Source organism: Copadichromis virginalis, linkage group LG11 (assembly GCF_057382275.1).
Source record: "Copadichromis virginalis isolate Kocher_CV1m ecotype Utaka linkage group LG11, C_Virginalis_male_GT1.1, whole genome shotgun sequence".
Lineage (NCBI taxonomy): Eukaryota > Metazoa > Chordata > Actinopteri > Cichliformes > Cichlidae > Copadichromis > Copadichromis virginalis.
This window is the reverse complement of record NC_140628.1, coordinates 17,966,256-17,981,427: the sequence shown is the minus strand read 5'-3', so window position 1 is coordinate 17,981,427 and position 15,172 is coordinate 17,966,256. Positions and strand designations below refer to the sequence as shown.

At 42.3% G+C, this 15,172-nt stretch overlaps 2 protein-coding genes across 4 annotated transcripts in view; both read right to left on the bottom strand.

The window, feature by feature from the left end:
* The window catches only part of snap91a (synaptosome associated protein 91a), a 63,201-nt gene extending 59,134 nt beyond the window's left edge, over positions 1-4,067 (bottom strand). Inside the window, exon 1 of the mRNA XM_085473413.1 lies at positions 3,124-4,067. Coding sequence (XP_085329539.1) covers positions 3,124-3,253 — 130 coding nt within the window. The 5' untranslated portion in view covers positions 3,254-4,067. The remainder of the gene's footprint in view (positions 1-3,123) is intronic.
* A 1,493-nt stretch (positions 4,068-5,560) lies between these two features.
* dop1a (DOP1 leucine zipper like protein A) overlaps positions 5,561-15,172 on the bottom strand; it is a 30,454-nt gene continuing 20,842 nt past the window's right edge. For all 3 annotated transcript variants that reach the window (XM_085473409.1, XM_085473411.1, XM_085473410.1), the window contains 18 exons: positions 15,041-15,152; positions 14,611-14,793; positions 13,400-13,525; positions 13,006-13,140; positions 12,652-12,707; positions 12,402-12,506; positions 11,968-12,034; positions 11,685-11,829; positions 11,180-11,259; positions 9,891-10,000; positions 9,564-9,713; positions 9,248-9,309; positions 8,899-9,051; positions 8,654-8,790; positions 8,505-8,560; positions 8,225-8,389; positions 6,346-6,475; positions 5,561-6,177 (listed from right to left, as the gene is read on the bottom strand). In XM_085473409.1, the coding sequence (XP_085329535.1) occupies positions 5,869-6,177; positions 6,346-6,475; positions 8,225-8,389; positions 8,505-8,560; positions 8,654-8,790; positions 8,899-9,051; positions 9,248-9,309; positions 9,564-9,713; positions 9,891-10,000; positions 11,180-11,259; positions 11,685-11,829; positions 11,968-12,034; positions 12,402-12,506; positions 12,652-12,707; positions 13,006-13,140; positions 13,400-13,525; positions 14,611-14,793; positions 15,041-15,152 (2,281 nt within the window). In that variant the 3' untranslated portion in view covers positions 5,561-5,868. The remainder of the gene's footprint in view (positions 6,178-6,345; positions 6,476-8,224; positions 8,390-8,504; positions 8,561-8,653; positions 8,791-8,898; positions 9,052-9,247; positions 9,310-9,563; positions 9,714-9,890; positions 10,001-11,179; positions 11,260-11,684; positions 11,830-11,967; positions 12,035-12,401; positions 12,507-12,651; positions 12,708-13,005; positions 13,141-13,399; positions 13,526-14,610; positions 14,794-15,040; positions 15,153-15,172) is intronic.

Here is a 15,172-nt window from a genome sequence, read left to right as displayed (position 1 = left end):
TCCTTTTAATATATAGTTTTTATTTATTTTTAATATCGTGGGGGAAGCATGTTTAAAATGAAATGTTTAACTTTAACATAAGATAAAATAACCTAACAAGGCTGTTAGCTTAGTGTAGGAGCAAGCTAGGTGTTTTACTTCTGTGAATGGCTACAGACAGGTTTTTATGTGTGCAGTTAGGTCCACAAGCTGTTGGAAAAAGACACATTTTTGTATTTTTTTTGCCTATACACCAACATGGTAGATTCAAACAATCAATATGTGACTGAAGTGTAGGCTTTGCAGACTTTTAATAAAGACTGAAAATTAATTGGACAATTGAGTGACGATTAGTTGAGGTGAGGCCTGTTCCCAGTGAAGCAGATGTCTGAAGTTGGTTTAAAGTGTTGAATTTGTATTTGATAGCTTATCACTGTATTTCAATATGATGCCAAAAGCACAAGACATAATAAGGCTGAAAAATCAAAATAAACCTATTAGAAAGAGAAACTAGGAAAAACTTTATGGACGCAGCCGAATCAACAATCTGAATTATTCTTAAAAACAAGGACCTGGCAGCTCAGCAACACCAAAAGACCTGAAAGACCACAGAAGACAACTGAAGTGGCAAATTATTTCCATTATTAAAAAAAAAAAACATTTTCACAACATCTAACCCAGTCAAGAACATCCTCACACAGGAAGAGGTATCACTGTCACATAGTCTATAATAAAGAGACACCTTCATAAACAGATATATGCAGAGATTACAACAAGGTGCAAACCTCTGGTTACACTCAAGAACAGGAAGAGCAGATTACACTTTGCCAGAAAACATCTAAAGGAAAATCTGCAACAACAAAAAAATGAAGAAGAAGAAGAAGAAGAAGACAAAAAAAGTGGATGGTGAAACCAAGATGAACTTGCAGCTGAATGATGGGAGAAGTATTGCGAAAGAGAAACACCTCATGATCCAAAGGAACACTATCTGTCAAACACGGCGGAGGAAGCATCATGGCATGGGCATGTATGCCTGAACACTGATAGACAATGATTTCACCGTTATATTTCCAACCCCGGTGATTCTGCCTGTTTAAAATTACACAAACAATAATTTCCCTGTCAGGGGGCGGGGTCTGTGACAGAGTATTTTGGGTTATTTTGTATTAGTTCATCGTAGTTGAAGTTTAGTGTAGTTTATGTTATCGTCCATGTCTCCTTATTTATGAGTCTTTTTCTGTTTGTCGTATGTTATCTCCTTGTCTAGGTAGGTTCCCCTTGCGTCTCTCTCCTCTTTGTCCCTCTCTCACTCCGACTCTCTGTCTCTTGTATCAGTGTGTCCCAGTTCACATCTCTCCATGTTTCCTGTTTTACTTTGAAAGTCTGTGTTTCCATGTTCAGTGTGTTTAGTTTTGCTTCCCCTGTGGCGTCAGGTTCATTGTGTCAGCTGTGTTTCCCCAGGTGTTTCCACTTCCCTCATTACCCTTCTGTGTCCTCTATCTCCCTCTGTTCCCCCTCTGTTGGGTCGTCTCTTTGTCTCGCGTCATGTACTTCCGGTCTCAGGATTATTTTCATGCTTCGGTTCAGGTTCATGTTTCTTGTCACAGTTTTCAGATGTACCTGTTCTGATTCATGTTCAGGTACCATGGCATAGTTTTCATGTTAGTTTTAGTTCATCCCAGTTTAGGTTTTAGTTTAGTTTTTCCCCAGCTCACCTTGCCTTGTTTTCTGTTTGATATCACCCTTAATAAACGGCTTGCTTTTTGTTATACTTCGTTTTTCTCTCACATGTCTGTTTTTGGGTCCACACCTCAAACACATCGGCCATCCCGGCCGTAACTCTTCCTCCATTAGTTTCTGTCTATATAGATGCCTATAACCTCAACAATTCAGTGACTTGCACTCACTGACCTCTCACCAGCTTGTTTCAATAACTTCCTAATGTTTCCAATTATTCCAAAACCAAATAAATGCACTAAATCGTTCATTTTGGGGGCAAAAGGTTCCTTGGATAAAAATCCAGTCAGGGATCACGGATTTCATTGGTGTAGGAAGAGGACAGAGGACATTCCATGTATTTCTATTTATGCCAAGTCTTTATGTTTCCCAGATGTGATGCATGGATGGTGTTTATATTATAGACAAATTGATTTTGTGTGTTGAATATCTTAATACAAGCTGTATTATATCATTGTGCAGAAAAAGCAAAAGGCTGTGTTATTCACATGTATGTGTTCAGATCAAATGCACAAGCTTGGTCTGTTTTTTGCATATTTATTGGCAAAAATACTTAAAGGCCTTGTGTCATTCATTTGCATCCTGAAAAAAACCCACTCTAACTGAAACCTCCACCTTTGCTGTGTTCACTATTATCTATTCTGCACATGAGTCATTGGAGAGTTCAATCTACTTTATGTATGGATGACCACTGGGGATATTGACTGTCCCTGAAATTGTGTGTTATCAGTAAATACAGCCCCATTCCATCCTTTCCAAAAAGCTAATAGCCTTTTTTTTTTTTTATTGAATTGGCACCGCCTGCTCCTTCATTTGACAACCCTGTTCGTGCAATGAAAGACATCTAGAAACTGCACCAAGAAACGAAAAAAGAAATCTGTGATAAATATGTTGGCAGTTTTTTCAGTGCTACCATAGAGGACAAGGTCTCAGGCAACAACCCCACCTGTGTGCTTAGTAGTACTGAAACTACTTTTAGCCTTTTAATTATGCAGTAACTAGCATAAGAGCAGCATTGGAGGGAGAGATAGCATGCAATCAGAGGGACTTTTATCTGTAAGTATCTGGTTGGAGACTTTGTGGTTTCCCTATTCTGGCTCTACACTAATGCACAGTCAGCGGGTGAGAGGCCATGTAATTATATATTAACTTTGGCTTGGTCAGTTAAGACTGAAAGCAGTTCCTGTTGGTGGTCTTTCGGTAGTACGTGTGTGTATGTGTGTGTGTGTGTGTGTGTGTGTTCATACACGTGAGTATATACTATGACTTGAAACCCATCCAAGCATATTAAGACACGCTGGAGTAACGGATGTGGGGGTGGGGGGCAACCATCATGGCTTTGGTGCAAGGCCTAGTTGTGCATGACAAGGATAGATGGAGGGGTTACTTAGACGTAGATGTACTCACACTCCAAGTGTTTCTTCTTCGGGGCTGTCTGTTCGTGCGTGGTGGCTTTGCACACCGCTCGGCACACCTCGGATCCCGTCAGGCTGTACTGAGCCGCGGCGATGCGGTCCGTCAGCGTCTGCCCCGACATCTTCTCTCCGCGGAGTACAACCAGCAAGCCTCCAATATGGTCCTACCCCCCCCCCCTACTCACACACACACACACACACACACGCACGCCGGAATGAGCGAGCAGCCTCAGTAATCCCAGCCGCCCTCGAGAACACCACACAGACACAGGCTCCAGGAAAAGAAATATTAGGGCACTTTCTAAAGAGCCGCAATTGATTTGAGTTGCATAACAAGCGGAGAGCTGGTATTCCCACTCAGATCTGCTGGATCTGCATGCGTTTCTGGAACAATCATGAACTGACTTTCTTCCCTGAATTCCAGTATCCGGTGATAACTACAGTCTATATGCAAAAAAAGGGGGGAAGGGGAAAAAAGGAGAGGGCAAAAAAGTAAAACGCTAATCCAGGTTTTAATTCAGTGTTTTCCCCTCCGTTTTTTAATGAATTTCTTACTGTTCCGCGTTATGGTCGGACAGCCTCCCTCACAATGCCGTCCTCCCTGGATGATGCTTCTCTCTTGCCTCCCCTCCTCCCTGTCTTCCTTCCGCTTGTCTCCTGGATAATCCTTACCACCACCACCAGTCTGACAGTCCCTGAGTATCAGCGGGGCGTGCAGGGGAACATCATCATCTTCATCCCACACCATCCAGTGCAGCGTTTTTTTCCTCTGTTTGTTTGTTTTTCTCACTCTCTCCTTCTCCTTCTGCAGCCCTACGCTTCCTCTGCGCCTTCCTCACCGTCAGCTCCGGGGATGCGCGCTTCAAACCGGGTCGTTGGATGGCGGTGCTTTCGGTGGACTTACATCCTTCCGTTTATTTAATTATTATTTTATTTATATTTCTCAACACGCCCTGCCCCCTCCTTTGAGTCAGGTGACGCAGTGTTACCAACCCCACTGCAGCCTCTTTTATCGCGAGAGCTCAAGGGAGAAGCGAGCGAGGTGGGGAGGTGGGCGAATGGGGTTGCTGCGTGAGGATGTGAAGGGTTAATACAGCTACTCTACAGGGTTTTGGTGCCTGTCATGCTGCTTCCGTACTACGAAGGTCATAAGAAGCGTGCAGCTTCAGGGAGCACGATTTTATATAACCACGCGCAGCCAATCAGCGGATTCGGCCCTGTCCGTGGTGCTGAAGTCTTCTGGCGTCGTGCTCTCAATCACATTTTCTGATCAGCATTATGCAGTTCTATCAGTCGTTTTTCATAAAAATGTACATTAAAATGTGTTAATGTACATTGGAAAGACCTACATATAAAATACAATACTTGTTCATGGCACTTAGAAATGTATTTTAAATATATTTATTTTTAATAGGGTATAATAACAGCTGTGACCGCTCTCCCATCTGACAGCGCTCATCTCTCAGTTATCAAATCAGACTACTCTGGAGAAAAAATGGGCAAGGATTTCAGTCTGTAGATGTGCAAAGCTGGTAGAGACATACCCTAAAAGACTGGCAGCTGTAATTGGTGGTTCTACAAAGTATTGACTCAGGGGGCTGAATAATTACCCACACCCCACTTTTCAGTTATTTATTTGTAAAAAATGTTTGGAATCATGTATGATTTTCGTTCCACTTCTCACGTGTACACCACTTTGTATTGGTCTTTCACGTGGAATTCCAATAAAATTGATTCATGTTTGTGGCTGTAATGTGACAAAATGTGGAAAAGTTCAAGGGGGCCGAATACTTTTGCAAGCCACTGTACGTAGCTGCTCAGGCTACTGTTGTTAGGACTCCCTTGCAGACAATGTTTGTTTTGCTCCTCTCCTGCTGAGTGTCTACTCAATGTAGGTGGAGTTGACCAACAGGAACTTAAAAGGGTACCATCTAAAGTCCATACTGATATGGTCATCTCAGAGACAAACTGACCTCTTGACTGCCTTTGTGGTGTCGCTGCTTTGCATCTTAAATGGAATTATCTGACAAGAATGGCTTTCTGTGCAGTAGAGAAGTCTTTGCTTCAGTTTTGGTTTTAGGCATTTTCTAGTATTTTATTACCCCGTTACTGCACTAAACAGCAGGTAGGTGTGTCTGTGTATTGCGCTCACACATTTTTCTATGTTCTCTAGCATCAGCTGATAACTTAGGACTCGACCCTTTTTGAGTAACTGTAGTCATGGCTGGCTCCAGAAAAACAAGATTCCGATGACGACAAAGCTAATGTGGAAACCAACGGGCAATGCGGTAGTGGCTGTCTATCTTTTATACACAGTCTACACCTGCTCAGATGAGAATGGAGAAGAGACTGAAGAGACTTAGACTGAATGGCAGGGGCGTAGTGTAAGTTCTTTCTTAATATTTAGAAAGAGAACAACATAGCTGATGTAAACTTCTCATTAGAAATCTTTATTAAGTCACATCGATATGGAATGGCACAGCATTTTCACTTTATCCTAAAGGACTCACATGAAATGTTGAAAGTCATCAAAGCTGCTCCATATATACAAATAATTAAAATCAATAAAGTAGCTTTTAAAAGAAAAATCATTATAAAAAAAAAAAAAAAAAAAAAAAGAATGTACAAACTCCTCCCCAAGTTTATAATCCCATATAGTTTTTTTAATGTACAGGTTGAGGTTCACTAGTGTTGATCAGTTGTGTGTTAGTTCCCTCTCCCTCCGCTTGTTTTGACCTCACGTCTTGATGAGCCCCTCTAGAAAGTCTTTTTCAACCATCTCCTCAATGTTTTGTCGAGCTCGACTCCAGAACACTTTCTGGCTCTCCAGTTTGTGGCCCTCCTTGTGGCTGGGGAAAGAGGCATCTGTGCGGTTGTGAGCGTAGGCGGGGCCTGAGCGGCTGCTGGCCTTGCTGCTGAACACCTGGCTGAGCAAGTTGAAGAAGGGCAGCAGCTGCTCCATACTGCGGATCACGTAGAGGGTCAGCATTAGGTGACCTGGCTCCCAGGACAGGGTTTGGGTGGAGCAGTCCTCTTCTGGGTTTTTCTATGAGGAGGAGGCAAATAATTTACTGAAGCTGAATATTCACCTGCCAACCCGCAAAAACTACAATTTGCAAAACAGCCTCTTTTAACAAGCACTTTCCTCTTTGTAAAAGGCACTCATTTATCTTCATTATTTAATAACCTGTGCAGACAAGAGAAGATGAGATACCTTGGCTCGTTTCCTCAGCAGCTTCACTAGTCGGACAATGTAGGGCTTAAACTCTCTCTGGTGAATCCCCTGACGTCTCACTTCCAACCCCGAATCGTCTGACGCCTCTGGGATGAAGGCCCAGCGATACCTGTAATGAGGCGTGACATACTCAGATTGACTCAGAACAGCTTTAAAGGAGTGAAATTCACATAATCAATTATCACAATGTACCCTTCCACATCTCAAATACTGACACACAGGCACACACTTCTACCTAAACAAATTACAGTGGGGCAAAAAAGTATTTAGTCAGCCACCGATTGTGCAACTGATTGTTTCAACTGTGAGAGACAGAATGTGAAAAAAAAAATCCATGAATCCACATGGTAGGATTTGTAAAGAATTTATTCGTAAATCAGGGTGGAAAATAAGTATTTGGTCAATAACAAAAATACAACTCAATACTTTGTAACATAACCTTTGTTGGCAATAACAGAGGTCAAACGTTTACTATAGGTCTTTACCAGGTTTGCACACACAGTAGCTGGTATTTTGGCCCATTCCTCCATGCAGATCTTCTCGAGAGCAGTGATGTTTTGGGGCTGTCGCCGAGCAACACGGACTTTCAACTCCCGCCACAGATTTTCTATGGGGTTGAGGTCTGGAGACTGGCTAGGCCACTCCAGGACTTTCAAATGCTTCTTACGGAGCCACTCCTTTGTTGCCCGGGCGGTGTGTTTTGGATCATTGTCATGTTGGAAGACCCAGCCTCGTTTCATCTTCAAAGTTCTCACTGATGGAAGGAGGTTTTGGCTCAAAATCTCACGATACATGGCCCCATTCATTCTGTCCTTAACACGGATCAGTCGTCCTGTCCCCTTGGCAGAAAAACAGCCCCATAGCATGATGTTTCCACCCCCATGCTTCACAGTAGGTATGGTGTTCTTGGGATGCAACTCAGTATTCTTCTTCCTCCAAACACGACGAGTTGAGTTTATACCAAAAAGTTCTACTTTGGTTTCATCTGACCACATGACATTCTCCCAATCCTCTGCTGTATCATCCATGTGCTCTCTGGCAAACTTCAGACGGGCCTGGACATGCACTGGCTTCAGCAGCGGAACACGTCTGGCACTGCGGGATTTGATTCCCTGCCGTTGTAGTGTGTTACTGATGGTGACCTTTGTTACTTTGGTCCCAGCTCTCTGCAGGTCATTCACAGGGTCCCCCCGTGTGGTTCTGGGATCTTTGCTCACCGTTCTCATGATCATTTTGACCCCACGGGATGAGATCTTGCGTGGAGCCCCAGATCGAGGGAGATTATCAGTGGTCATGTATGTCTTCCATTTTCTGATGATTGCTCCCACAGTTGATTTTTTCACACCAAGCTGCTTGCCTATTGTAGATTCACTCTTCCCAGTCTGGTGCAGGTCTACAATACTTTTCCTGGTGTCCTTCGAAAGCTCTTTGGTCTTGGCCATGGCGGAGTTTGGAGTCTGACTGTTTGAGGCTGTGGACAGGTGTCTTTTATACAGATGAGTTCAAACAGGTCCCATTCATACAGGTAACGAGTGGGGGACAGAAAAGCTTCTTACAGAAGACGTTACAGGTCTGTGAGAGCCAGAGATTTTCCTTGTTTGAGGTGACCAAATACTTATTTTCCACCCTAATTTACGAATAAATTCTTTACAAATCCTACCATGTGAATTCATGGATTTTTTTTTCATATTCTGTCTCTCACAGTTGAAGTGTACCTCTGGTGCAAATTACTGACCTCTGTCATCATTTTAGGTGGGGGAACTTGCACAATCGGTGGCTGACTAAATACTTTTTTGCCCCACTGTATGTCTGTTATTGAGTCCCTGATGATGACATGCAAGCTAGTGTCTGTACTGACATCTGAAACTGAGGCAGGCTCTCGGGAGGCAGCGCCAAGGCCAGATCCAGAAGCTTGCAGGCAGAGAGATAGAGGTTGAGCCAGCGTTGACTGTTGTAGGAGGTGGAGAAGCCGTTCCCTCCAGAATAGGTGGTCTCTAGCCCAGCCACAGATGGCCCGGATGTCCTACAGGTGAACAGGGTTTTGTTTAAAAAACAAAAAAACAGGAAGACAGGAGTGAGTTGTCTGTGATGTACATTTACCATCACAGACCAGTTTGTTATAACAAGACATTGTATACCTTGATATGTCCTCATCTGCTGTCAGCTCCTGCTCCATCAGTAGAAACACCTGAACCTGCAACATACAAATGTGTGAGTGCATCAGTTTGGGTAAAACACAGGCACAGCTGCAGCAGGGGTCAGATTTTATGTAGCCTGTATTGCTAACCAGCTCAGTGATCATGGTGGGCCACAGAGAGGTGAGGTGCTGAGGTGACATGCGCAGCAGCAGCACTCTGAAGAACAGGAACACCTGAGCATGAAGGATGGGCACCTGAGGCAGACGCAAGCTCTCCACGAGACGCTCTGTGGACACACACGTTAGAAGAAAAAATACCTAATAACTTCAGCTGGGCTTTCAGGCGACAGATAATATTAAGGAACTTCAGAGTGGTGTTTTCTGTGTGAGGTTACCTTGTATGTCAGGCAGATATTTCTGATACTGGTCCACTTCGCTGCTGTAGATGGTGAAGGCCAGACGTTTAAGCAGCATGGCCCTCTGCTCCAGCTCAGCATCTCTGTTGGTGAACAGACTCAGGGAACTGCTCTGGGCTACAGCCACCCGAGCTAACAGGAACACACACACACACAAATGTGACGTGTTATTACTTCACCTGCCACAGTCTTTTAGCTTTTAATATCTGTAACATATTAGAATGTTTTGAGCCGTCAGTAAGTGGAGGGAGGGGGGAGTGGTCTGATAAATGATCTGTGACTGCACCCAGTGATACATCTCCAAATTCTAATAGGGAAACTAGCTTACTCATGAGGTCTCTGAATGTGGTCTTGTCATGAGTCATCAAGTGGTCAATGATCGCTCTCCAGCTGCAAAAATGAGGAAAATTATGGAATAATTTCTACAAGCACAGCTTTGTTATATTTGGCAACAGATGCAAAACTAAACATAGTGAAGCTTTTACTTTAAAATCTCTCTCTTATGTAGATGAAGTGTCTTTGTTTATAATTCTATCCCCCTTCAATTGTGATCTCTTAAGTGCATTTCTCTCTTGTAATAACTTGCATTACAGCTGTACAAGTCTTCACCCACACACAGTTAGTTTCCTCTCCTTCCTACTCACTGGCTGACGCAGGAGGAGTCCATCTGGAAGAAGGTGTGGTCCATGAAGAGGTCGAAGGCCTCCTTCTTCCAGGCACGCCGGGTGTACTGATACCCACTTAGACTGCTCAACAGTTGGATACAAGCCCGGTAGCTGGGGGCGTTGTGAGCGCTGTCAGAGAAAAATTAGGAATGACCAGGATGTGAAGCATCCATGCAGACATTCAATGCGTTTTATTATTGATTATCATTACTAAATTTTTTTTTTTTTTTTAAAAGAAGAATTTACATAGTGTTATTTCTCAATGAGGACAAAAGCAGCACACAATACAAAGAAGCTCATCCACACCTGTGGTTGCGGAGGTAGGGAACTACGTAGTGCATGATATTAACCAGCAGCGGAATCACCTTCTCCTTCTCATCACTGTAGAACACCATGTCCAACAGATGAGCCAGCACCTGGCGGATACAGCCAACATTCATTGTGTTGTTTACATCAAAATCTTAGTAAATGGGACAAAACCAAGCAACATTTTTCAAAAGTAGAGAGCAGATAGTTGCGGCCACTGAGCCTCAACACCTGCTTCCTGTGTTGTTTGGTTGTAGGAAAAAAAAAAAGCCATAAGACAGAGACGGGGGGGGATCCACCCAGGTGAGCAAACATTTTTAAATAACATGCATGTTCTGATGAGTACAGAAGTTAAAGTTGATTATGATAATGCTTTAAAATGACCGCTCAATTAACTGCTGAGTGATGCTTCCAAAAGAAGTTGTAAAAACCACATCACACCAAAGAGACTTAAACTGAAGCATCCTTGAATACCATCCAACCACTGCATTGTGCGTTTTTTATGCTGTCATAGTTTCCAGTGCTTGCACACCTTAATATTCTTCTTGAAACAGTAAGTTTCTCATTCATTTGTGCATATTAAGGTTTTGGACATAGTAGCATGCTAAACAGCGCTCGCACAGTTTCCCGCTCTTTGGCTCTTTATTTACAAACCACATCACACATCAAACATGTTACTGATATGATACATATTTGACTGCATACTAACTTTCTTTTTGCTTAAATAAATGTGTTTTTCACAAAAGTCATGTACACTCCACATTTTGTCACATTCTTTCTGCCATTAGGTACTTTTATCCAAAGAGTGAAAAATAAGAAATGACCATCACACTACTCACCAGCTACCAGATGCATAGACTGCAGTGCAGGACATATTTGATGAACTGCCTTATATGCATCCATCCATCTATAAACTGCATCCATGAAGCATGGGCAATATCTGCGTAATGAGCTCCACTCTGAGCTAAAACAGCCAAAACATTGGAGGTGGCCACCGATTTCAATTATCCACCTCCTCCAAAGCATAACACTTAACTCAGCACATGAATTTATTGGTTCATTAATAATGGTTTAAGAGTTTGAGAGGTGGTTATAAATCAGCTCTAAGAAGTTCAGATGGACCGTGGGGGTGTGCTTGATAACGACAGGCCTAAACATTGCTGGTAAATATGAGCGAGAGCAGTTTGAAGCATAATCAAGACGAACAGTGGAATGACTGATGGCACTGACTGATGGCTTGAGAAACAAAGACAGGGTTGAACTGAGTCACAGACACTCAGGTGTTTTACCTCGGCCAATAGCGTGAGGGCGTGCACACTGTACACTGATGGAGTGAAGCTGGAGGCCTCCATCACTGTGAGCATTAAATCTACAAAACACACATACCAAACATTAGCAGCAGCTACACAACAGATAATAACACATCCACGCTGAAGCACCCCAAAACTATTCACATTTCACATGTTTTCAGACATGTTAGCTCCTGTGAACACAAGTTTATACGTGCTTTGCTTGAGCTGAGTTACGTTAAGAATTATTGTCTGGCATTCAGATTAAACCCGAAAATGTTAGCTACATTTATGACTCTGCTATCTGAATTCACAGAATTACCGAAATCATCTTTACAAAAAAAAAAAATCAAGACGTGAAAAGGAAAACCAAGAAACACATTAAACCATCCATGGCAGAAGCAGAGAATGTAGTTGGTGTCAAGGCCAGACATGTTTAGTGTGACTATCAAGCAACATAGCTAACAGCCTTTTCATGTATGATCGTAAAGTTCAGGCAGCGCACCTTCTACATCAGCTTCCAGGTTGGTTCCATCCACAACGATCTGAGGAGAAGGTTTCACCTCCAGGTTCCTCCTCAGCCACGTGGTTTGCTCCAACGAGGAGCCTGCAATCGTCCCAATAGCCTCCACCACTTTATGGGTCACGTCCTGAACATACAAATGATTTTGATTCCCTCAGTGTTCTTGTTGTGCTTAATTTGATTGTATCCAGCACGTTATAATCCGGCATGTCTGTAGAGCATGGACTTGTCACATTATTATCTACAATCTGGCTGCAGTACCTACCTGCAGCTCTCTCTGGTCCTTCTTGCTCTCCAGATTAGGGTTCTTCAAAATGAACTCGTTTAGAACTCTGGAGAAGAAAAACAAAGGAGCAAAGGTATTAAATAAGTTAAAATTAAAAACTGTATTTTGGAAAATCCTGACAGAGACCTTTATTTACCCCAGTTACAAAATAAAAGAGACATTTTGTTGAAGCAGGACTCTATCAGAGTAAGCTGTATCTTGTTTGCTTAGTATAACTGGTTCTACTTGCCCTGTTAAATTTATAGCATTAAGACTTTCTTTAACTATTTCAAAATAAAAGCCTTCTAGAGCTAAACTGGACAGAAACACAGAAAACAGCTTTATACAAAGAATGACAAAGCAAAGTGAATCATACCACTGTTTACTCAGTTTATGTTTACTGGACTACTGTAACACCCAGGAGAGAAACGTACCCCAATATGAGAAACTGTCCTGGAGCGGGCAGGCCCAGCTGTATAGAGTCCTTCAGCAGTGCCAACAGAGATGGCCAGCTATCAACCAAACTGGAAACAGGAATCCTAACACAGAAAGAGGCAACATCATAAATTCAGAGTGGTTAGTTGTTGTAATTATACACACAAGGAAAGAGTGTATTCTATGTATATCGGAATTCAACAGATATGGTGTCTAATTATAGAATTATGTGAGAAGCTGTGTACTCACCTCTGGACATAAGAATAGAAGAACTGCAGCATGCAGACCTCTAGAGAGAGGTGCTTCTGGAAAGCAGAAAAAACAGTTATTGTAATGACTGAACTCTAACTGAAAGACTTCAAGTTATCCTATGAGAAAAGGTATCAAAATTAAAAAGCGCCCCTCTAAAACAAACTGTAAAGCCTCTGAAGCAGAAAATCATGGCAACAATTACCACAGTTCTTCATTTTTACTGACATAAATCATAATAGTCTCTTGATATTCACACGAGTACATTCCTGTCCTAGCATTGTTATGCAAAATTTAGAAGTGAGACAAAAACAGATAAAGACTGGCTTGAGCAACAAACACCAAAACACCAACCTTGTCCTTGGCGATAGCAGGCGGCTGTTTCAGGACCTCTTTGACTGTTTGCATAACAGTCTCAGTGCGCATGGCGCTGACAGAGCGAACCAGTTCAACTAGCAGCAGCTGCTCTTCACTGGCTACAGGAATCACCTGAAAGAAAGTCATTCAGACTCAATGGAAGAAATACAATGATTTCAAGAGTGTAATCAAATTGAGGCATACTGGACCCTGGTTAAACACTCCTATTAAGAGAAAGAGAACAAATGTGAAAATATATAACTTCAGCATGCTTTTAGAAATAACCACACTTTTTCCATTTACTACAGCAAATAGGAAAAATATTTTGTGTTATTTAAATAGCTTCAAATGGGGGCATTGAGACAATCGTCCACATTTTAATTGTGTATACCTTATTTCTGACTGGAGTCTTGACCTGTTTCCTCTCATTCCAAACGTAGGCTATAGCTGCCATGAAATGAGCGCCATGATTCATGGAGATTGGACCCAGCAGCTCTAGGATCTGCTGACGGAGGTTCTGCAGGAACAATGCACAAACATTAACCATACTTCTACCATCAACATCCTATAATTTCAGTCTATCTTGCAGAGCTCTGATTTCTCCATGATACAGCTGCAAACAGTTTACTTCCCTAAAAGTTCTTGGCTCACATGTCATATTCAAATATGTATAACACGCAACTTTCCACAGTGAGCATATAAGTGACACAATAAACTGTTAAAGAACATTTAAACTGGGCCTTGCACTTCGGATATGTAAAGTCGGTTACAAAAGTAACCAAGTTATTTAGTCCTAATTATTCCTCCATCAGGGACTCGGGGCCTGTAATAGTTACAAGTTATTTCAATTGCAGGATACGATTCACCACGATATCTCTGCGAAATTACATTTTCCATCCCACCTCAGTAAAACATGAAATGTTATCTGCAAGGGGCAAATAATTATAACTGCAGAAAGAAAATCCTTAAGCACCAATAATGAGATTCTGTTTTAGTATTGCTTTATGAGTTATAGAGCCAAGCAGCAACTCTTCAGGTTAGGTAACAACACAAGGTTAACAGGCTATCTGGCTTTATCTGGGCCCAACTTGCAGAATTTACTGCGTCTTTGCTCATGCCTACAAATCATTGTTTCGATTTAAACCAACTATTAAGAGCAGCATCACTTCACTGGGATAGATCACCACATTAACTTACAGTGCTTGCTCCAGACCTGTCGACAGACCAGATACTAAATAATCAGATCACTGTAACAGCTCTACTTCTTTCCCACATGAGTTGAACGGGTAAACCAAGAATCAATAGAGCCAGCTCTTGAGTAGTCAGATAACTAAGGAGAACAAGACCAAGATAAAACTCCATTATTCAAGTTTCTGGTCGATACTTGGTCTCTGTGTCTGTGCTGATGCCAAAGGCATTTCAGATCATCTGTGAAAGAAAAAACACTTCTGAAGGTAAGTTATCTGAAATAAAATCTATTAATGGAAATCTTCTAAAAGTCTTAATATTAGAGGCTCCTTTCACCCAATTCAGTCAATTTGAGCAGTCTAACTATGAGACCAGACTGACTAGACAACCATGAATACATTTCAACTTATATACCTTAGTGGAGCCAAGGTTGATGTTAGATGTGGAAGCAGCAGAGGCAGCAGCTGGCTTGTCAGAGTTATCAGCCTGGTGGAGGACACTCCAAAGGAGGGTGACAGAAGACATGATGGTGTGGAGGATGGACAAAATGCCTGATCGAGCCTCAGCCAGGTGCTTCTGATCAACACTCACTTGTAACTAAACAGCAGAACATACAGCAAGACACTGAATGCTGGTATACTGCAAAGCTTTAGACAATGAAACAAAAAATGTGTAAAACCTCATTATGATTATCCTCACTAATGTATCAAATAAGGAAACCACTATTCTAAAATATAGGGGAGGCATTGCTTTGTGTAAATGAGTCTATGTAAAGTCTGTGTAAATGTTCACTGAGGTATCAGAATGCAGTCTGCTGCAATCATGTGGTGCATGATGCCCTCACCTGGTGGTACTGGGAGGTGGGATCCAGTAGGCAGTAATGGATGATGGCTGTCACGCCCTCTAGCAAAGTCAGAATCAGGTCAGGAGGAATGCAGAGAGCCATCCACTGTGGTCTAAAAAGCACAGAGAATAA